Source organism: Trichogramma pretiosum, unplaced genomic scaffold, assembly GCF_000599845.2.
Source record: "Trichogramma pretiosum strain Unisexual culture from Peru unplaced genomic scaffold, Tpre_2.0 scaffold57, whole genome shotgun sequence".
NCBI classification, from domain to species: Eukaryota; Metazoa; Arthropoda; class Insecta; order Hymenoptera; family Trichogrammatidae; genus Trichogramma; species Trichogramma pretiosum.
Window position 1 is genome coordinate 1,137,263 of NW_019641637.1, and position 25,347 is coordinate 1,162,609.

At 35.8% G+C, this 25,347-nt stretch overlaps 2 protein-coding genes across 6 annotated transcripts in view; one reads left to right on the top strand and one right to left on the bottom strand.

The window, feature by feature from the left end:
* Nucleotides 1–25,347, bottom strand: part of LOC106652398 (guanine nucleotide-releasing factor 2) — a 59,234-nt gene that overhangs the window by 18,467 nt on the left and 15,420 nt on the right. The window lies entirely within an intron of this gene.
* LOC106652474 lies at nt 13,142–14,711 on the top strand. The gene is made up of 2 exons (XM_023459364.1): nt 13,142–13,975; nt 14,469–14,711. The coding sequence occupies exons 1-2, from the start codon at nt 13,737–13,739 to the stop codon at nt 14,593–14,595; spliced, it is 366 nt and encodes a 121-aa protein (XP_023315132.1). The 5' UTR covers nt 13,142–13,736; the 3' UTR covers nt 14,596–14,711.

Below are 25,347 nucleotides of genomic sequence, written 5' to 3' on the forward strand. Positions count from 1 at the left end.
GCGACTTCCCGGAGAAAGTCATCGTCGAGTACTGATCTCGACCTAGTGCGTCGAGCGAGGCGCCCGGGACGATATTCGTGCGAAAACACAGCGACTTCCCGGAGAAAGTCATCGTCGAGTACAGATTTCGACCTAGTGCGTCAAGTGTAAATAAACGCGCTCTCGTATGTGCTGCGGCTGTATATGTGCGGTAACAAAGCATTCAATAATAATTATTGATTCGAGCATCCCCGGGGTACGTCTCGCATCGCCGGCATATAGAATATGCAGCGGTAGCATCGGCTACGAGAGACGTCGAAGCTGTAGACGAGCGAAAGAGGGAGCGGGAGAGTTGGTAAACTGAGTTATCAGTCATCCTCATCAATTTCCATTCATATTTAGAGTACATCTCGCGCAGGCGACAGAGCCTAAGCGGAAGCAAACACAGCCGGATCGCAAGCCAAAGCTCGGTCGGCGACCAAGTGCAGGTATACTAGCGAACGAGCAACGCAGCTCTCGTGCCAAACCCCAGCGACTAAACGTTCGCTCGGTAAAATGCGAGGAATCCTGGCCGATAGACGCAGCTCGATCGATATTGCATTTTCTCGCTATACATGTAAGACTCGTCTGGCTGCTCGTCTCTTTTTTTTCCTACATTCGGTCTGTGATATCGGGAAAATATCCGCTTGAGGTGTGATACACCCACTGTGGCTGTGGCGGCTGCTGCTGGTTTTTTTATTGCTCGCTCGAGGCTCGCATGCGGGCAAAATGTACGATTCATTTTGTTGCGCCTTCGAAACGTGAGCGGGATGATGCTTTTGTTATTATACAAGTTTTTCCTCTCATATATCCCTTATAATACTCTTGTCTACTTTTTCTTCTCAGACGTTCCATTCGCCATTCATACTTTATCATTTTTGAAAGGGCAGCTCGCATCTCGATTTTTTCATATTTATACATAAAAAATTTTTTTAAATATGTGAGTAGAGTAATTTGTTACAAACTCAAATCTACGAAATAAAATTACTAAAGAAACACGAGCATACGATACTCTGATTAAATGTTTTTTTTATGTACTAAACGACAGTTTGAACTTGTGAGTGAAGGAAAAAATTCAAAAAGTGATGTTCTATTGCTGCAGTACGTTAAGGATCAAGGGCAAACAAAGATTTAAATTAAATGTACGAAAATTATTTACCCGTACGAAAGCTGCGAAGAGAAAGTTACAGTACTACATGCGATCCTTAATTGATAAAACGTCAAGAGAGGGTGCACATTCAAACGTACGTAAAAGCACAACTACAGAATAAGAACCGACTGCAAAGAAACATTATAGACAAAAGTAAAACTATGTACTTTCGACGATCAAGTGCGAAAGACGCAATACAATCACTATTAACATTCTTTTACAAAGCGAAGACTATTCCCCTAAAAGAATATTTTCGTATAATTTGACTTTGACTAGGTTCAGGTACAAAATTTATTTGAAATTAAATTACTATATAGAATTTTAAATTGAATGCAATAAATATCATCACCGTTCGTTGCAGCTAAGGTTATAAAAATGTATCTTCAAATAATTTCCCTTTGCTTACCTGAAACAGAAAAATAAAACATATTGTAAAACGTATTAAAGAAGTAGAACTTTATTTTTTTTTCTATTTTATGCTCACATGCGTTATGAGGCATATTTCAACGCTCAAATATCCATTGGAAAAATCGAATTTTGGCTAAAAGCTTTCTTCCCGAGCACCGAGCGTATCGAATTTTCTTTTCACACGTTAGAAGTTGTACTGCTTAAGGTTAAAACATTTTGTTGGGCGTTATTGATTTTTTTGTAAAGAAAATGTAAGGATAATATGTCGCACGAATGATTCAACTGAATATGATGTTTATATACACATTAGACATTTGGAGAAGGTAAACAACTCGAGTGTGCTTTCGGTTTACCCCGCTTGCTCTTTATGCGTATTCAAAGGGGGATAATTGTTTTTTTTCCATACTTGTCTTTGTTGTGCATGATAGTCTAAAAGGTCTTTGGGGAACGCGTAGTAATATGAGAAAAAAGCTTTTTACACGTTATTTAGGGTACGTTTTAAAAATCAAGTATTCACCACGAAAAGCACGTGAATTTTTTTCTCGAAGAAAGAGTTTTTTGAGGCGAAAAATCTCAAGTTTTTTCAGCGAATGTTTATACGCTCGAAAGATAGCATTTGTAGAATTCCTTTAATTATAAGACAGTACATTTTAGTGTACAAAATCATATCCAAAATTAACCAAATTAATACCATACCTAATAACATTTCCTTTTAAATTAAGTTAATATTTATTTGAGAAGTAAAAATAAAGGCAAAAATAATTATTTCAAGCGTTGCATCAAGTTTTCAAATCCAGTTTTTACGGGGTCGCATGATAAAGTCATTTCCAAGCAATGCAATAAGAAAAGGCCAAAGTGCGTACACAGCGGAGGGTGCGAAGCATTAAATAGACTGACGCTATTATATTATTCACACCCTCGACGTTTTCTCTCTCACTCCATTTCTCTTCTGAACTTAAATATTTCTTGATTTTATCGTTGGAATACAGAGGAACGCGAGCACTGGTCGTCGCTCTGATCATGCACTAATGAGATTCACGCCACTTGGAGAAGGCATAATACGCATTTTATCTACAAATGCAAAATTAATTATGAGAAAATTATTTATATTTTTTCCATTAAAATTTTTCTCTTATCAGCATCCATTCGTTGATTTATTAGCAACAATTTACCAATTAAATAAACCTGACTACCTTTAAATGGTAATGATACATTTGATTGCAGAATATATTTGTACTAAACGGAAGAAAATTTAAAATTTATAAAATAAAAAGAACTCAACGGTTCTTATTCTTTACAAGTGCGGGCGGTTGTTTCCAATTTAGGCGTTATCTCAGCACTACAGAATACACATCATATTCGGAAAACACCCCCACAGCTTAGGATATATATGTATGCAAACGACAGTTTCATATAGTCTGTTTGTTCCTAATCTGCACTAACAAAGTCATTAGTTTTTGTTTATTACATTCGTTCACAACAATGACTGTTGTTCTTTGTCCCGAACCGTTTATCATTCTCGGCTGAAGTATGAAATAAAGAAATCCCTTTTTTCAACCCATTGTCATCTATAATACTCAAAAATTATTCTTGATCGTTAAAATAATTGTTTAAGCTATATTTTGCATTTCCATAAATTCTGCATTGATAAAATTGCAAAGTTTCCAAATTCACGCGTACAAATACACAATATAAATGTAAACAATTTTGTCAAGAAATTCTGATGAATGAGGACATTAATTTATTCGGTTTCGAAATGATATACATTTGCCTACGCAGATAAATATTAGATGAAAAAAAAACGTTTAATTTTACATTCTCTGCTGAATGAATGAGGAAGCGAATTATAATATGGATTTATTAAAAAATCGTAACTGTACAGTAAATAAAACTGCAAATGATGACGATTGTGTTGATGCATTTTATGCATAATTGTAAGCTAACCTTCTCGGTATAGCGCAATAAAATAAAACTTGTATAAAGCTACGCAGTAAAAACAGACCCTGAATATTTCGACCTCGATGTGGATTCACAGTGTTTGGTTTTTCGGATCGTAAGTTGCCGCCGCGAGTATCGCAGATACTCGAGCATTTACGTTCCGCGTTACTCATCTGGGAGTAGATATCTGGGACAAGGTTGTGTTGGTGTGTGAGACAGAGCAGGAGAGAAAAAAGACTTGCGCGTCCTAGTCTTAAAAGAAAGAGAGTCGTGGCAGAGCGAAAAAATGTCCCAAGTCCATGGCCGCATTGTCCGAGTGCGAGCTTTCAAAAGTACACGTACTTTTTTGAAAACAAAAATTAGTAGAAAATACTCGCTTTATGAGTATAATAAGATACTGAACGACCTTAAATGCAATATGAAGTTTCAACAAATATTCGCATTCCGTTGGATGAATTCATTCTTTTTTTTTTTACATTTTTGAATTTTACATTTCCAAATTCAATATACTTTATCGTGTAAAAATTGATTTTACTTTACAAAAAAACTCACTAGAAGAATGAATCAATTTTTGGAAAATAAAACCGCAGTAGAATATAAGAAATTTTTCTAGAAAAACCATAGTTACAGTGTACAACATACATTACTATAATCAGTGTGATTATAATAATTTATTTGAGTAATTTCTCATTTCATAGAAAGAGAAATAGAGAAACAAATGCATTAAATTTTAGGAAATCCATGTAGACCGATTGATCATTGATCTTATTCAATGAAATATTAATTATAAGTCTGAAAGCTGTGCGAGACATTCAAAAAGGGTGGAAAAATTGTAAAACTTTTTTGCCAGATTTTATATTTATATTTGCTGTGATAAAGTGTCAGTCCCTTATAACGAGCTTGTATCATTCAAAGCTTTTTCCCTATAAATAAAATTCTATTTTGGATGAACCCTAGCGAGGAGCGGCCATCGAGTCGGCGCCTGAATCATCGCTTTCTGTAAAAAAAGAGTCGTGATTTTTATGCGGGCGAGCCACTGCATGCACACACGAGACTTCTCTTTCGGGGGCTCCACGACCAAAGATGAGCGCATTTGTTTTAGCATAGTTTTCTGTTCATAAATTATCCTGCTGCTGCTGCTGCTACTTTTGTGCGGGACAAAACAAAGGAAAAACAAACGTTTTCCAATCACTTTGTGCGTCGAGAGCGGAAATTTATTGAGCTTTGCTAAAGTTTTGATTGAGAGCATTATATCAAATCCCTTGAAACGGAAGAAAGTATCTGTTCTGGCTCGCGCTTCCGAGCTAAAACAAATAATGAGCGGAATATACATGGCTCGCATCGATTCGCGAACACCCAATTATTTGTCAAGAATTTGAAATGCACGCAGACAATAAAAATTCTCCTTTGACAAATAATGCGAAATTCATGCATTTTATAAGTCTGAAATTGCTCGCTTAACGAAGTGTAGCCCGAAGAGTATCGAACGAATTATAAAGACCGTATCAAAGTATGGTATTTTACTATAGTTTAAGTACGAAAGGCTTTGTAATACCTACAGCGGTGACTTTATAAAAATAGATCAAAGAAGAGTGATAGCACTTTGCGAGAGTCTAAAACGTAGAAAATCCATAAATTTCCGCTAAAGTGACGCCGAGGTACTCAAGGAAAAGGACTCGCTATTAATCTTCTTCGCACACATACACACTCACACGCACGGCTGTGTAGTATATATTGCGGCAGACTAGTATATAGCAGGCCTCGTCCAATGCGAAAGAGGCCTGCGCACACGTTCTCAACTTTGATATGTGCCAGAAAGCCCTCAAACCAATAGTAGACTTGTCTTCTTTTTCGTACTTTCAACCAAAACATCGCCACGCTGGATCATTGTTATACAGAGCCGATGACAAGACTCATTATCGAATACAAACTTCTCGCGCGGTGCATGACATTTTCAAAGGGCATGAGTCGTTTTTGCTCGGATCTCTTTATTTATTTTATAAATGATCGATACGTCTGAAAGGAACGATATATATATATATATATATGAGGGCAATATGAGAAATAGTAGACTAATGGAAAAATAAGTATTTCGAAGACGGCTCTTTTGCGCAAAGCAATTCATAAAATGGCGAGGTGACGGCTTGCGAAGACATATCCAGTGAGATAAAAATATTATTTACTCGAGCGATAACATCCGAATCTTCTTACCATAATAACAAACGTAGCTTCCGGCTTGTATCGGTGCGTAATACGTAATAATATCGAGTATTACGCCAGATGAATAATACGAGGCAAGATAGCTCGGGATTTTTCATTATGCGCTACGTGCGCCGAGGAAAAAGGAAAGGGGGTAGCTCTATATGAGGTACATGCACGAAAATGGAAAATGAAACACGGCCCCCGAAGCAGACACTGCGCACGCACAATGCAAAATCTCTCTAGATGGAAAAACAAACGGCGCGCGCAGTGCAGCGAAGGCACGTAGCGACTAGCGCAGCTATATTCCCTCGCCCCTGCGTGTCTTCCCTTTGCATCTTGTACATGCTCTCTAGCAGCAGCTGATTGGTATGACAAAGACACGCCACGCGCCTAAGATGCAATGCACGCGACGCTATAAGAATTTTGATTTTATATACGGCCACATTCGAGCGCTGCTTGTGTCTCTAATACATACATAGCGACTCTTTAATAGCTTCCGCGCATGCATATACATGCACACACGCGCACACTTGTATATATTATGTATATGCTTTTCTTTGGCCATCAGAGAGTGAAGAAAACCAGCTGTGAATATGAATGGCAATGCATGACGTACATCGGCTCAAAAAGGATGCACAGGTAAAAATCGAATTATTTTTTTCAAAATTCACTGCATTCCAAATACGTATAGAATTTCAAAGTATGAACTTGATTTTTTTTACGAAGATTCGATTATGATTTATAGTTTCTGAGATTTTTTTGAAAATAAAAATACGAGAATTTGAAATAAACCTCTTAAGCAGATTAGAGCTATAATCAAAAAAGAACCCGAGTCTCTTGTGTCACGATTTCCAATGACTTCTCAAATAACTGTAATTATGTAGCAGTGGGTTGTAATGGGCGCCCCATTAACTCCTCGAACAGCCGTAATTCAATGTTTTTGAAATATATCCATTCTTGAAGTTTTACTAAGGTAGAGCGAAGAATGCCCATAGTAAATTTCGCTTGGGCATAAGAAACATAATGTAATAAAAAGTTGCACCGTTTTTTTGCGTAAAGTTCATCACATATTTGAAAACTAACTTGATGAAGCGTGCGAAAATATAACATGTCGGTTAAATAATAAATTCAAGGTTCATATACTTGATGCTTCGTTTGCGCAGATGACGGAATCTGGCGATTCACGATTGTATTGCACGATTAAGGCACAGATGATTCTACGTTCAACATGAATGTGCTCAGTGTGTATATCTATTAATCGTCCGACAGAAACAAAGCTTTGTTTCATCTCAATGTGCCAGCGACTACTATATAGAAATCATTTCATCTAGGTTCGGGTCTACGTTGAATCGTTGAGCTGTTGACACTATTGGAAGTATGTATCTTTATCAAAAAAGGATTAACAGTCTGCTTCATCTATTGTCGTGGAATCCATCGTTATTCGTTCTCCGTTTCTCACAAATACATACACACACAGCAATATATAGACATATTATATTAACCATTAACCCCACATAACAGTGGTTACACACTCGATCCACCATAACCATACGCTCCGATAAGTCCAAGTACACCGTTTTAGCATATTGACGGATTGGGTCACTGCGCATGCTATATATTCACACACTCACACATTATACTTTACATAGGAGCTTATCAGGGCCGCAAATCTTTCGCAGCTGATTCAAACGGTAAGATATACGTGCCAGCGTGCATCATCAGACAAGTTGCAGAATGATAGGTTCATTTTAGATGTCATTTATGTAAAATTTGAACATTTAATCGAATGCATAATTGAATCGAAGAAGTGGGCAACTAGACAAGTATGCCAAGATAGAATGCAAAACACGTCCGGAGCGAGATATTGTGCAAAAGTGCATTCGACGCATGGCGCTACATCTAAGCTTAAGTTGTAAAGTTTGACAGAAACGAAACAAGCAAGTGTTCTGCGAAGAGATACTATATTTACGCGAAAGAGTGACACTGAGCATATGCACTACAAGAGGGAAGCTTACACATATATTCACGATATTATTGTTTTATTGCTGCCGTCAGCGGTTATTAATTCGAATTAAAGCATAGCTCGATCCTTGACTTTTATTAAATCCTCTACGTGCAGCGTACCTGTTTTGTTTTAAAGACACATTGTGTAACTAACTTATGGCATTTTTTACGCCTCATTTTGTTATACATAATTAAGTACGAGTCGCATTTATTTCTCTCACATTTGATATGCAATAAGTTATTCGATGCAGCGAGTGTCGTTGTTACATAATATCAGAAAGATAAGCCTCATAGCTCGTGCACGTAGATATGTGCATGTGTTGATTCATATATCCGTAGGAGCTGGCATGTTAACAATGTAAATATACAAGATCGGCGAGTCACCTGTGTGTATTTGGTCTGAGCATGAATTCTCTGCGAGACGCATCGCTCTGCATACAAGACGCATCGCTCTGCCTATGCAGATGATCGTTTCAATTCGTCAACAATATTTTTTTCCACATCCTATTGTAAACTCGATAGTCCTATAAGATTAGACTTGTTCTTTACCTACACTTTTAACACTATATTGTTCGATTGACGTAACAAGTTTCAAGTGCATTTACAACAGGTGTAGTTGTGATTTCCAATTGTCAGGAAGAAATGTTTCCTTGAGAGTAAAATCAAATTTTAAGTCATTGTTTTGTGAAACGAGACGTAAAAGAAGAAAACAAGTTTAAGAATTTCGACATAACAAGATAAAAAACGTGGCTCATATAGGACTCATCGATATCGTCATCTGGCTAAAAATGAGCCAACTTGCAGGCGTCGTGCGCGCTGCATAATTCAGAAATTTAATAAAAACAAGAATTACCTTTTCGTCTTTTTTCAAAATCAGGCAGCTTCGCCAAATTCACGCTTTTTTCGTCTGATCTAGAGAGTACACTCAAGTCACAAACCACTACACTGGCAGTTCATAAAACTCAACGTAGATCATCGTTTACACCGTCATTCATCAAAGCTTAATATTGAAAAAATAAATTGCGCTTGGCTTTTTCGCGAGGCAACGAAAAAACGTGTCAACTTCACTTGCAAGCGCGAATAAGTATGACACGAAGCACAGCGGGTAAACAATGTACAGCATACGATGGATAAAAGAGTCACGAGTATAGGGTATGACTGGATTCTTGTGCGCGCGTGTACGTACTTCAAAAATAGACTTTGACGCTTCGAAAATTATTTCCGAATATCTATGTAACTATACGTATATCAATGAGTAGATACGTATACTGTACAGGGTAGATATAAATAGACGCGACAAGCGCGTGTACGATACGCGTGACGTCCGCGGCACAACTGCCGGCGGACTTGCCGCTGTGTCTCTCTTTCTCTCTCTCTCTCTCTCTCTCTCTCTCTCTCTTGCTCTCCAGCTTCTCTGTGTAGTATCTCGGAATATACCGGCACTCGCAGCGCAGCGCCGCCTACGTACATATACAACTCCAGAGTATCATATATTTATCGACAAGCCTGCACGAGACCGTTTGTCTGTCGATACACGAAACGAGAGCTTTTTTATATTAAAAAAAGCTTTGTTATTTCAAGTCAAGATTCCGCATGCTCGCTTGATATAAGGTTTGTAGAGACCAACATATTCACCAACTAGTATTAATTATGCAATTATGTGAAATAATAAACAAATCGCTTACTATTCCTAACATTTTACATTATTTGCATGAAAATAGTGCCATTGCTGGAGATATAGGTAAAAATAAAGATTTGTATAATTTAGTACGCAGTAATACGAACAATCGATCTACGAATTTTACCAAATGATCATTGGTCAATTGAATTCGAGAGCAAATTTATGGCGAGCAAATTTTTCCAAATTAAACTCGCTGAGCTCGGAATTTATTGTTAATTACGTTTATTAAAGGCCAAGCAGTGTTGTAATTACAGTTGTATTATTTCTTGTTATCCCTGAGCCGTATCGTATTACTTTATTACTATCACTGACGAAAACTTCAATGTTGTTTTCCAATTTCTCTTTTAATGATTTAGAAAATGTTTTCAATACTTTAAGGATAAGTTGTAAATGTTATGAATAGTAACTTTTGATTTAATTTAATTCAATTTGCTAGCTTCAATTCATATTATAAATAATTCAATAAAATTTTAATTTCTAATATTTCATCGAATAATTCTATTTATTTTAAGATTTTCAAAGTAAAAGAATTAAACGATAAAAAAAAATCTAGAAAACTTGTTATAAATCGAAAAAAAAATTTCGTGACTATGCATAAATGTGTATATTTGCATAGTAGAAGTTCAGAGATTTTTTTACCTTTTCCAAACAAAATCGTACGTGTCAAAGTTTTGTACGGGAAAATTGAATGCGCAGTTTCGCACAATACTGCCGTTTTACTGTAAATAAGACGAGCTACAAACGACCAAATCCTTTATCGACATTAATCGACAGGTATATCACGTAGGCTTTTAAACCGTGTATCAACTCGCACGCCGTTGCAGAGCTCTCTGTTTCGTAGAAAGTATTATATATCGTACAAACCTACTTTATTAGAACGAACGTGTACTCGCATTCGTGTATATATATTAGGATATCTATTATTACAACACTTTGTTATCACTACAAACGAGATCTATTTACAAAAACTGTCGCTTCTATTGTCAGTTCTTACGAATAAGTATATCAAAATTTAAAAATTCCTCAAGTGAATAAACGTAAAATGTATTAAAACAATTTAAAGCGTGAATTTTTAATGCAGATTTTTTTAATTTTGTTTGAAAAACCATATTTATGCTTTTATCGGATTCAATATCTTTTTATTATTTTTTTCAAAATTATGAAAGTCGATTTTTCACAAAAAGAATCATCAAGAAGAAACCTGCATAACAATAATCACAATAAACAGCACATACATTTTATGTATTGATTCTCAAATGAATTTCAATTGTTTAACGTCGAAAACTATACATTAGAGTATCCCTCATTTTAAAGTTGATATTCTTTGCGAAGGACATCTTATAGATTGATAATGTATCATGAAAAACTATGCTTGAAAAAACTTTGAAATATTAAAAAAAATTATCATCCGTGTCTGGCAGTAAAACAAAATCGTTCTATGCTATTTCGATGGAGAAAAATGCTTCAGTTGAGCATTTCATCAAACAACTGGATTCTTTACGATCGAATAACAATTTTGCTCTGGTGCCAAGCACGGTTAAGAATTTTTTTTATGTTCTGAACTACACTGGGCATTGTTTTTTGTGATATAATAAAGATTTAATATGTATTTGCGAAAAATATCAACTTCGAAAAATTATGGGCACCCTACTACTACACATTGTAATCACGTTGAGAAAAATTCATCAACTTTACTTGTTAATTTTATGTTTACTGGTTTTCAATCATTATTATCAATATTATTACGCTAGTTATTAAACTACATAATAAGAGAGGATTAATTGAACAAAAATAACATAGATTGATTATGTCTAAAAATTACTTTTGTACGCGCCTGCAGATTAAATTAAAAAGTTCCAGTTTGCATTATATGGGCTAATTGAGTAAAAGTTCAAGTCAACGACAAAATAAAAATAATACAGTACAAAGAGAATGTATAGTGCAATCTTCGAATTCCCATACACAAAATTGAATACTCAATTTAAACTTCCGCGTGTGCAACGTTGACTGACTTACACAACCACAAAACGTCAATAAAATCTTTTTAACCTCTCATTTGTCGGCACATCTTACTGTCGAGATGACAAAGTAAGGCGAATTATTGTTCGCCAGATTCATGATTAGATTTATACTTGCCTGCGCATTATTCCAAGTTTTTCAATTATAACTTTGGCTTGTTGTATCGTTGAGACTACTTTTTATTGCGATAATTTTCACCGTCAGTATTTTTTTCTTCTTACAATAGTTTTGACAAGTAAGAAATTATTCTTCATTCATTTACAGTAGAAATTGAATTATTAGGTGGAAGAAGCGAGTCAAAGTGTTCGCGTAAAAAAATAATGCCTATTGCGCAGTACAGAAGTTAATTATTATGCAGTAAATTCAGTTGGAGAACTTATAAAAATGCATTTTTTATCGTAAACTTTTGAAAGAATCTCACGAATTCTTCTGAATATAAAAAAGAATTAAGAAATTCGAAATAAATTGTTTCGTAAAAGTTGACTATGATTTTTTTTTTTGCATATATCTCACCTATTGAAAAGAATAAAGTAAAATCAAGAGTTAAGTTTACAAGAGAATGTATCAAGGCAAAGAACCAATGAAATTAGAAAGGTTAAGAATAAATTTAAGCACTGTTAGTTTTTTCATACCTTGACCGAAAGGTATAAAATTTTCGATATTTTTATATATTAATGCTATTATATTATAATATAATATCATATAAATAAACATCTTAGTTCATGCTTGTGTTAATAATATTTTCCTAAATAAAATTTATTAAATTTCAACAACGGCTATATTCATGTAGTTTTGTTTATTTTTATAAAAAAATAAGTCAAGTAGTTGAACATAACCGTGACTTCGATTGTTCACTATAATAAGGCGTGCTTGGCGCATGCTATATCAAACAAGTACAAAATACAAAAATTTACCAAAATATGGGTCAAAAACCATCAAGCGTTGAGGACCTGACGAGCCTCAGTAAGAAAGAATTGAAAGTAAAATCCAAAAAGTTATCAGAAGATAAAGTGGATAAAATTTCATTGAAGAGCCGAAAAAGTGGCGAGTTAAAATTCATTTTTGTAAACTAATCTGAATGAAAAGCATCGAAATGAATATGAAATCATGTAGATCCGCAGATGACGACTACTACAAGAAAAAAATCAGATTCCACTCGTAGTATACCAACTGTAGCATCAGAAAAGCAACAACAGCAACAGCAGCAGCAACAACAGCAAACGTTGGAATGTGCTATCAGCACTTCTCCTGCCCCTTCTCCCGTGCACTCGGCCGAGCAGTTAATCAACAACGCGGAAAGCGAGAGCGAGAAAAAAAATACGCAAGCCGATAATGATGCAAACTCATCGCAAGGTAGAAGCAGACGAACGTCTTGGCCGATAGACGTCGCCGCTGCCAGTGCGGCCTACAGTACGGAGCCCTTGTCGTTTTCACTGAACCCGAGGATCGCCGAACTTGGACATCTGACTGCCTGGCAGATGATGCAAAATTTCGAAAACCTCACCAAGGTCGACAATTACGTAAGAGCACAGAACCCATTCACGTCCAATCGGGCTCGAACGATTGATATATTTCGAACGAGCGAATTTTTTGCAGCTGAGAAGCCAAGCGAGTTCGTTTAACGCCACGATGGAGGATAACATTAGCGAGAAAAGCATCGGTAGCGGGGATCTACCGCAAGAGCAATCGGACGTCACCGCGAACGATTCGGAACGGCACTCGGCTACGTGCACGGCAATCGAAATCGATCTCGAGCCAATGGACGATGGAAATAAATTGAACGTCATTACCGCTGTGGAGGTGAGTATATAAACGAGAAAGATGCGCGTGGCCTCTATCCGATTTTAATCAACTTTTGACTGTGATTCCGCGCGATAACGGTTCAAGCGATTCGCTACCTGTCGTAGATATTGAGACGTGTACTCGAAGCGACGAGGTGCGCAGTGGCCCGTCCGATAAGGCAACTTTCTTTTATAATCGCTTCGACGTCACAACTCGTTATCGCGGTAACTTCAAGAATGATTGCTCGATCACATCTTACCGATTCTTCTTTTGGCATCAAAATTTTTAAGATGCGACTTTTGATATATCGTACCTACATCTCCGGTCTAGCAAGAAAAAGCAAAACTGTTTTGCTCTGAGCGTCAATGCCCGAAATGTACCGGCGAGTCTCTTGCTCAATCAATTTTTCGGCTTTTCCGTTTAACGAAGAAGAAAAATGAAATAAAAGTGACAATAGATTCCAGCAAAAGCAGTTTACTTCGTGTATAGCAGGTACTAGTGGCAAAGGAAGAGCAAGAGGAAGTAAAGGCATCGATGCCCAAGGCGGTAGTAACGACGCTATCGACATCGACGACATCCAACGACGGCAAGTACGACGAAGCTAGCAAATTGCGATCCGAAGTGATACAGCTGAAAGAAGGAATCGACAGGGTGCGTTACGAGCGAGACGAGGCGAGGCTGAGATTGAGAGTGGCTGAGGAGAGATGCGAGGCATACGAGACCGAGTCGAAATACCTCGAGGCTACCTTGGATTCTATGGAAGAGAAAATCAGGTGAACACAGCCGACGCGCGTTTCAACCAAATTATCATCTTTTTTTCTTTTTTTTTCCTTTTACAACGTCGACCCAAGACTCGATTAAATGTATGAAAGCTCACTCTTTTCGCGACTTTCCTGCTCAAATTTGAATATCAAAGTTAGTCGCGTTCGATTTTCATCAACAATGAGTATACGACCGGCTTTTTTGCTTTCCGACCACCAAATCCTCAAAGCTATTAATGACAGCCGCAATAATACGCGGAAAAAGGTAATTTCAAGTGCAAACGAAAAAGCAACGAGAAATAGAAGCTTACCCGCGATCTCTCCTCCGCATGAAATGCGGAAGGGCTTAAATGACCTGGCTCGCGTTCATTGTTATTATCATTTCATTACTTAATGCTGCTAGTAAGGCTTTTAGTTGATTACGCACGGAGTCGCTTTGCTTACCGAAATTTGCTTTTACCGCGAAATTGATAAGGTCAAGAAAAATATTTCTTTTTCCTCACAGAGACCTAGCTAGGGAGCTGAGCGCTGAAGTGATGAGGAGTCGAACGCTGGAGCAGCAGTTGTCGCTAATTTTGAGTAATTCGACATCTTCGAAGCCAAAATTGCAGCAGACTGACAAAGTAGCTTGACGCTTCTTTCAAACCAAAGTTTCTGGCTGCGCAACAACCTTAAACTAGGTAAATAAGAGAGAAAAAGCCTACAAAACTATAGTTTGTTAGTGTTTAAAAAAAAAGGCTAATGACTCAAAAAACTATGCGCAATACTTCTCTTCCAGCTTTATTTTTGAAGAAATTCGTCAAGATTTTTTTCTTCGATAATAAATCTTACTTTTTACATACAATAAGTTTTGTGAGCTCGAATGCTGTATTGTGTTCGACGTATTGCTACAAAGATAAAATTGGTAGTACATCTTCTAGGATTATTCTTTTCAATAAATTATTTTTTATAAAATATAAATGAATTCTTACTGATTGAATTACCGGAGCCCGAGTGAAAATTAAAATTTTTATTTGATTTTTGGTACTTTATTTTTTTCATACCGATTTAATGGCTACTTATCCTCAACCTGATTATTCTAACACTCTCTATGTTGCTTGAGCTGTATTTAAGAACAAGAAAAAACGTTCCAAGAAAAATGTCATCAGTTGTATTAAAGCAGCTTCTAACTATTTATCAATTTTAATATTCGTCCCAAATGTCGCTATGAACTTGAACTACATATTTTCTATACTTGAAATTTCTCAAGATGCATTTGACATTTATTACTACTTTACGATCTTAAATGCAGCTCATAAAGTTTATAGTTACCTTCATTTCCGACGTCACAGAGAAGTTTCATTGAACGTGTATACAGGCCGTATCCTTTGCCTGACTCTGATACATTTGAATGCATACAAACCAAGTAGCGCCCGTACGGGCATGTATATTCCGCACACGTTAAGCGAGCTTCTATTCAAATAATGAATAGAAGTTGACCATACTCATGAATAAGTACGTACGTTGCGCTCTGAATGCCAGCAGGTTAACGAGTTTCCTCGAGGGGTATACATCGTTTGCCGACTCGCCGTTTTAGCGTCCAAAAATTTTTCGAGAGGACTCTTGGAATTTACTCGGCCCCTCATGACAAACAGGTCAAGCAGAAAGCAAGCGATTTTTCCAATTAATTTAATTCGAAAACTAGCTCACGACGTGTGTACGGGAATCAAATATAACATATATGTATGCGCACATACGAAACAATCGCCGATAGCAGTAAAGCAAGAGCAATCTCTCATGTCTCACTCGAGAAGTATCTTGGCTTTTTTCTACTTTTTTACTAAATCGCTCGCAACAATAAATTGCACCGCGCGCACTTTACTCCCGCCCAGTAAAACTGGACGTTGGATACTTGCACAGCGTGGCAAGGCTGAGAATTATTTTTCAAACTTTTTTCCCTCCCGTGTAGAGTTGGCCAATTCAGCTGCTAGCTACATTGTACTCGTGAACTTGGTGTACACTGCTATCGAGACACATTTGTAAAAGCTGCATCCTGAGCAAGCTGTAGCCAGCAAAACTCGCGTATTATGGGCTTTATATCTTTCGTGCGCGAAAGCCAACAAACTGTGTACGTGCGGCAAGACTCGACTCTATTTTCGCATATTGCGCAGCAGCGTACCTCACATTTGCTGACCAGGTCGAAAAAAGGGATTAAGAGCTTTTTCCCTGCTTCGAGTTTTGTGCATTGTCGAGCTTGACAAATATGATTCAATTTGCATCGTTAGATTTGTTCCTTTTCTCTTTAGCGGATTATTTTGAAACGTAGATGTATACAAGCTATTTTTTCATTAACTCGAGCATACGACCGGGCGTTGCCGCCTGAATTGCGAAGCGAGAACAAATTACTTACAAATGTAGCTCGAAACGATGTTGATAAAATAATTAAATTCTTTCCAATGAAAACTACAAACGATGGTTCTTTTAATAAAAAAAAAAACATTTAAACTAAAAGCCCGAGATGCTTTACTTAATTTTTAAAAAGACATTCCTATTCCCTTTACCCTTTCATAAGACCTTCTAATTACTTCTCATGAAATTATATAAATTAATTATGCGGCTCAATAGATACGAGGATTAAAAGACGTAGTAAAGAAATAGGATAGTGATCTCGATAAACGACGACTTTACTAGCTTCTCAAAGACAATATGAATGGAAAGTTTTCGCGGTGGGGCCAAAGCAATCTATTTCAAATGCATCAGTTTTAGACTGTATAAACGATAGCAATTTTCTCGATAGACGATGAGCTAACCTCTGAATAAGAAAGTCCTAACGTCTCACTTTTCGACGCTAAATTTTCCACTACTTTTCTTTTTTTCGCAGCCGAACAGCAGAAAATTAACAACTTTGCACTGAGTAAGTTTTCACCGCAAAATAACGAATCGAATGTCTAAAGATTGACCAGATCCAAACTTTCCACGTGTCATCTAGTTAAGCGCATGTTCTCAATGGATGGCTTTTGCGCGATTGCAGCTACTTTTGTACAGACTGAACAAGTAAATTTGCATATCCTACTGAAGAAGGTAACTGATAACTGATCTGAGAGATATATTATTTTGTGAAGAATCAAGCCCAACATAAGAATCATCCAAAAAAGGTAAAAGTTTCGAATCCGTGAGTGAAAAAGCTGTTGATATATTTACAAAAATATAAAACCACTTTTATTACATTAATTTCTTCAAAATAGAAGAAAACGAAACTTTAATTATATTCTTCCGTGATTGTATCTGTGAAAATATCCTTCCCTGCAAGATGCAAAGTAATATGATTCAACTTTGAAACAACGTCTAAAATGACGTTATTTTTCTGAAAAAGGTACACTTTTTCATCGTTCAAAAGGAATTATATTCCATTTTAGAAAAAAACATCTAATAATTTTTTTAAGTAGACCATTCGCGCACTTGTAGGCGAATATTTGCAGCAAAAAAGCTCGCTCTTTCCCTCACTTTAGCCTGCGAGAGAATAAAATTTATCGGAGCATAGTCGAGCCGCGCAAGCTCGATTCGTACGAGTACATGCAAAAAAGGCATTCGAGTATATTATACATTCAATATTTGCATAATGTTTCCATCCTTCTTTGACAGAATTCGATAAAAGAAGGGCTTGCAAACTCAACGCGCAGTGGCAAAGCTTACATCTACTATCTACATGTATCGCTGCTGTGTTTTCTATTTCTGTTTCCGGGGACGTTAACTAGACTTGCTTTATAGGTAAAACAAGTAAAGAAAGAGAAACTTCAATAAAATTCGTACATGTTGTTTGACTAGCAGTTCAAAATTACCTTTGCCATTTTCCACTTGAGTGAGATTCGCATTTCCTCTTCTACGACAAATCCAATAATTCTGTACTCAGGAAAAAATATTTCAAGAGAAAAAAAAATTTGAACGATGCATCAAAAAATTATGAAAATTCTTTTCACGAGATGCTTTGGGCGCTTCTAAGCTAGCGCCCCCTGTCAGAATTTTGGGAAAGAAGAACACTTCTATAATATCAAGCGAGATATGTCGAAGAAATTGTAATCGGCCTCGCAGGCGCACATGCTGTTTTTCCAACGATTGTCTGTACGCACTTCTCGCTGCTTCATATAGTAAGCTCATACAACATCAACCCTTGCGTTATTAGCCCTTCCGACTGGAGAGTAACACGAGACCTAAGGAGTCTCTTGTTTGAGTCCTGATTAAGCACTGGTTTACACTCCGTCTACGTGCTGCCATACGCAGACCGAAATCTTTCCCGCATGCACGTACGCTTGAAATACTCTTGGGCTTAGTTAATGCTGCCAAGTACTCGCATACGAAAGCCTCCATCCTTGCCTTATGATTCTAAAGTACGCTGGACAAACGGATTAGGCTTTGCAGCATAATCTGAACATGTCAAATGGCGTTTATGTACAGCCATGTACCTTTGATTTTAATTTTTTTTTCTTTCTTATAATATTTTCATTCTTTTTAATAGTGCATTACTTTTTATACTCATTTACATTTTAATCGGAGCTTTCTATAAGATATCATAAATACTTATACTCATCGTTACATAAGTAATTGTGTAGAAAAGTACGAGAGCATTGACACTTTTTTCAACGGAACCCAATACAATCAATTAATTAAAATCCATTAATTTTGCTTCCGTAATTTGAAAAGCATAAAAGGAATAATATCTATACGTAATGTGGATTATTTGTACATGGTACGGCACGGAATATTCAAACAAACCCATGTGTCTGTGTAATTTAGCAGATCAAAGGTAATCAGTATAATGTGCGGTACAGTACTGCTAACTGGCGCATTATCAGCATCCCGGAGTAATCAGACATCAGACACATCGTTTTCCACAAAAAATTGTCATCTTAATTAACTTATAAATCGCAAGCTAATGGAAAGTGTTTTTAGGACCCATATTAATACATTTTATTCAACTGCACGACATTTAAATTCAGCCTGCCAAAAATACTGTTTATGATTTTTAATTTGCGGATTTGTAATTTTTTAAATATATATTTCTTCTCTGGTGAATTGATGCATGACGAGACTTTCGTAGGTAGAGATTAATTTTACGTGGATCATGTGTTTCGTTCAATCAAAAATAAAATAGAATGCGCTATCACTCTTTGAGTGGATGTTGCGTTCGGATTTTATTTTTTTTTCTTATTACTTTCTCTCTTCGTCTTCACCTTCGTTTTGTCGCAAAAAAAGATTTTCGCAGCACATAACACCGATATATCGAATTGAGTACTGTGAGAATTTTTATGCATGCACGGATGTTGATAACTTTTTTTTTAGGTGATCGAGCTTTAAGGTATTTGTTATGCTGCGAGCGTAATGCATTTTCTGCTATGGGAGATTGATGGTTTTGCGGATAAAACTTTATGTGGAAAAAAGTAGAGACAATTTTTTTAAAATTATTTTATGTATTAAAAATTTTGGTAATTTGAAGTGCTCTTAAATACATGTTCAATTCAAGCTTTAATAAAGCGTAAAAATAAAAAATTCCAACGAACGCGTACAAACCACGAGAATGCTTTTCAGCTAAAAGCAGTTTGCGCACTCCAGTTTGCGTAAATCCAATCTACACATATGTTCTAAGCGCCTAAAAGCTTATTTTGATGGAAGCTCGGTATGCGCTTATAGTTGTTAGGATACATGCACGTTTATTTTCAAGACGCGGTAACCCCATAAAATCTATGCAGATCACTCTGAAATTTTATTGAAAAAAAAAAAAACAAGATTCGGGCGCAAATATTGTCACCCGAAACTGATTTTTTTCTCAAGACGAAGTGCAGTATATGAGAAGTTAACGTTACCCGTATCTATGTATGCATACGCGCGTCAAAGGTGTCGATAGACTTTTAAATATGACGACGTGGTTGATTTCGTCTAGCATCTGGCGTTAGTGGTACATAACAGATTTTCCGTTCGAAGTGTTCGACATTCATCGTTAGATAACACTGACATTCAGTATAATCCTTCCTCTATTCATGGTTGTGTAAGTACGTTTGCGAATTAAAATAAAACTCATATGAAATATTAACTCATTTTATAACATCTAACAGTTAAAAGGAAAATCGAGTAGAATCAATTTTATAATCAGAAATCATTTGTTTAAAATCTTACTTGAAAGCGATGAATCCTTTGGAAAAAACGTTGCAATATAATGATTACAGTGAACTTACCTGTAACAAATAAAAATAAAATAATTAATTATCAGTATACATGACTGTATCAATAAGTATGAGTTTTTCAATTTATAAAGATCTAGAATTACAGAATCGATATTAGCGCTCATATTGCATACACAAAATTTATCAAAATTTTCATTTTGACTCGGGAAATTGTCATTTTCTTGATCCCCTCGCATCTAAAAATACTATATTTGTTAGATTAAAAGATCAAATTAATACCTGCGGTACTGCATATTGATGCAGGTGTCTTGACGAACCTATTATGGCTAGTAATTGAAAGAAGCAACGGTACGGTGCTGAGTCGAAAAAGAGATCGTGATTTGTGCACCGTCTGCTGCTTTAGCAAACAGTAGCTGCGTACACGACGTTGAAATTTCACTGGGTGCAAAAATGATTCGTCGTATTGAGGCATAATCGTGCCCGTCAGTCAACCACACGCTACACTTCTATTGAACTTCTGTTTAAAGATTTGTTTAATTATTTTTCACCAACACTCCAATTAAAAAATATCAAATTCACTTAGTTTATCTAGAAATTTGAATTCTAAAGTAAACAATAAAGGTTAAGAATTTTTTTTCAAGTTTCATTGAAAATACCTCGAATGTTTAGAAACTGTACAAGACCCATAGATTTCGCGAGTACTTGATTTCTCCAGTGTAGCAAGTATGACAGCAAAGAAAACGTCAGGCACAATAAAGTGGTGTAGGCGCGAGCCACTGAATCCCTTTGATTTTCATGTCAAGTGCAGAAACGCGTGCGGTTTACTTAAGCGACAGAGGGAAACAGGCGCGAACGCGATACTCGGATCAGGAAACTTATTGCATTCACGTTGTTTCACTTGTGAGGTATATTACGCAAAAAGTCACGGGTAAAATTACTTTTTTTAAAGCATACTTATAAGCAGGAACTCATTAAGTTTTAAACACTAAATTAAGAGAGTCAGACATTTAATATGGCCTTTAAAAAACATATATGATTTGTGAAACGCGATTAAAAATTTTCATTAAACTTCACGAGTATTCATTACACAGCTTCTTCATATTATTTTGAGCCAGCATGAAAATTGCCTTTTTCGGCCCCTGCGCAAACTCAAAAGGATGTAGGAGGCAAGATGAAAAAAAATAGCCGCAGCAGCACACTTTACGCTAGTTTGAACAATGCAGGATGCGGCTAGCATTGCACTATATTTTTCACACCATAAGATTGATCGACGCAGCATATTATACGACACTGACGTAAGTACGCGGCACAGCTGCGTTTCGCATGCTGGAATAATGCGGCTAGGTACGTACGCTCGGGCCTCGATCTAACGAGCAACTGTTCTTCTTTGCTAGTAACTTTGGCCATTACGATGAAATTGGCTATAAGCTTGCGACGGTCCATGTAGCATAACCTATATATATATTAGAGAGAACATGTCATGGAAACAAAGGCCAAACTGACGTCAGATCATGTTTTTGCTCGCTCGCGCGGATTGCTCGGTATGAACGCACAAAAATATACACGGCATGAAAAAATATTGCATCCAAATAGAAAAGCTCGTGCTTGATAGATATGACAAGAAGTGAATTTAAACGTGTAAATATACATGTATATTTTACATCATGACCTCTTTACAGCAGTATTGCATTTTGCAAGTTTTGTTTATATTTCTCGGTCGAGCTGCCATATTTCATATTATTTGGCAGCAGGTACTTTCTAATTTGAAGAAGTATACCCCATAAACGGTGACGTTATTAAACGACGGGGACAGTTGACTGAAAATGGCTCAAATATTAGCTTTGACAAAATGCGGCGAGTGCAAAGCTCATCACGTTTTTCTACGTTGATGGCAAGCAAAGAGATAGAGAAAAAAATTTCACATATACAGAATTACCCTATCATGGAAGAAATGAACTGTAGGAGCAAACGCGATGGAAGAAAATTGCGGCCTGACATCCCTTGGTGCGAAATATTCGTTCGTTTAATATAAATTCAAATGTTGGCGTGGCTAAAGTTACACGATGACACACACTATAACAACACCGCATTAAGAAAAGCTTTGGTGTGTTGTGCAACATGAAAGAGATGTAACGCGAAACGCACGTAAAATCGTACACGCTGTGGCGCCGGTGAATTTTTCATTTCTTTTTTCTTCGTTGGATTGCAACACTAGCTTGGACAATGTCAATATTCAAGAAAGACATCTTGTCTAGTTGTTTATTATAGTTACAGTTACAAATAGTGTGCGCATCTCGATTAGCGGATGCTACATGGCTAATAATACGCACAACAGCTCGTTCGAGCAATAACGATAACTGCTCTCAGCGGAACACCGCAGAGAGTTACTGGAGCGAAAACTTGACCTCGTGATCGATAACAGTCCCGCATATAATGTTCGAAGAAACAACTAAATGCAAACAATGCAAAATGAACAATACTTTATAATTATAATTGGCTATTGGACATTTGACCCGAAACATTTTTTACAGAAAAAACTAATCTATTCTTCTTGAACTTTAATGAAAAATTACTTTAAATACTTTTCTGATATAAATAAATGAAACAGTAAACGTGTTGTGATAAGCCGTTAAATATATTATTGGAGTTTTTCATCCTTAATCTTGGCGTTCTAGACGAGAGGAAATCGCAAGTGTACTCGTTTACCAATGGTCATTGTCTCTTTTGTCATACTTTTTAAAGAGCTTTTTTTCAATCATAATTAGATAAAGATTAAGACGCTCCAGTCATATCATGACCAACTGACGTCTCAAAGGGGACTACACAAAAATACCTAAAATCGGTTAGGCATTGTTGGTTTTGCCTAAAAAATTTTAGTCATTGCGGCTATTGACCGAAGAGTTGAAGAATCTCTTAAACTTTTGAAGGCATTGCGGTTATGTCCCAAAATCATAAGCATTTCTGTTTTTGCCTAGGCAAAAGCGGCTATTGCCTAAAAGAGGAATTTAAAACTATAATTTCACCCGTTGAAAAATGTACTATTGCACCTAAACCTTCGGGAAAACAAAATATCAGAAAATAGAGTGTTTTTCGATTTCTGATGACGTTTTACAGCAATATATACTAAAACATTTTTAAGTGTCAGTGCAAAATAGTCAGGCTCCGTGCCTTTGACCGTACCGGCCACCACGCGACATTTTTTAATTTATTGATACTTTCGGCCATTTTTCAATGAAGTAAATTAAACTCCAATATTTGGATTATCGACAATATAAACAATCGAATTATATATATGCAAAATCTACAGATACAACTTCTTATTTTTATATTTATAGATTTAATTTGATGGCAAGTAATTAATTTTCATGCTACTCATATTTAACTTCAATAACAAGTTCAATTACATTGTCACTAATAATTTTAAATTACTCGTTCCCGCTCATATTTTCCATGGAACGATTAGATTCGAGTAAGATTAGATATAATTTTGAAGATTTATTAGTAATAAATAATGCTAGTAAATAGTAATAGTCTTATTCATCTGTTTGCCACTAAAACTTATGAAATATGATAAATTCACTGTTTAAAAGTTTCCCGCGCTTATGTTGATGTAGTCATAACGCGTTTTTTTTAATGTTGATACGAATGACCACCTAATGCACTTAATAATGTTAAAGTTAAGTAAAAATGAATTCAATGAAAACAAACAAATGAAATTTACTTACTACAGGATTAGTAACCATACAATGAAACAAAAGAGCTAGTGAAGAGCATTAGTACATTATTTCATTCTATCAATAGGATATACAGCGATTCTCAATCAAAAGGTTGAAGAATGTATCCAAGTTTGATTTGGAAAAATCAAATGAGAGAAAGAAACTAGCAGTAAGAGTACTAACGATGGTGCACTTTTATACATCTATATAGTAACGTAGTCAGTGAACTTACGACCCAGATTTTCGCGCTTTATTTACTTGAACAGATGAAGTGTCAATTCCTTGTTTCTTTTTAGTATATTAAGTAATATTCATCTTCACGCAAAGATTGGTAGTTTCATAGTCAATTTGTTCATGGACTATTATGGAAAACTATGCAAAATAAGATTTTATCGAATAACTTAATAATCTTTAAACGTTTGTATCCGTGCAATTGCAAAAAAAAAATGTTTGATCGACATGTGTTAAAAGCTTAAATTCAGCTTCAGCTAAAAATAGCTATATAAATTAAATGTGGAAATTTTTTTTGTGATAGTAAAATATGTCCATTCTACACCTGATTGACCAAAAAAAACTTCTACCCAAGCTCTGAAATACCAATTACATCGATTTTTTAATAATACTAAATATTGTGTTATAAATCACTACCGCATGATCTTGAACCGAGTTTTTCATCAGTATTGATCTGTGGGGTGTAAAAGTCTCTAGAAAAGTACCCTCGTCCACTTGAGCGGGGCAAAATTTGGAAAAATTGTGTATTTTTCAAGGCTCAATTTATTAGTGTTATTCATTGCTTGACTTGAATTGAAACTTTATAATTATATATCATATCAAATGTTGTAAAGAAAAAGTAAATCTAAGCAAGTTGTTAAATTATTTTGAAAACTTTTTTCCTGCTTTGTAACTTGAGTAGTATAAACTGTGTAGTTCCTTAATTATTAGGGATACCCGAAAGGAATGATAATCATTATGATTCATGAACAATGATTATCAACCATTTTACATTTTACAAATTGAAATTTTTCATATCGATTATTAATAAATTAAATTATTTATTCATAATATTTTAGAAAGATAAAAAATTGAAAAATGATATCTATACAAATGAAAAAATCATATGCGGCGTATAAATATTTCGTGATTAACTATTATACTTGAAAAAAAATAGAAAAAAGTTTTCGTACAATTACCCTGCGCAGATTTATTTACTTCGTTCAGACAGTTAGAATTCACTACATACGTTAACAATTACTTTTGAATATTAAAAAATTTGATAACCAAAGCAATATTTTAGAGAATTAAATATTCAAAAATAAATTCAGCCACTCGGTAGTACGAGTCTAGTTAGCCGCAGAAATTCTAGCTTTATAGACGCCAGGAACATAAAATGAGGAAAAGAGCGTATATTATTTAAATAAAAGCTACCTCGTTAATTACATACCGAAACTCGGATTGAACAGAGCTAGTAAATCCTGAACACTACGCAACATGTTAGACTTTATGTGTATATCTT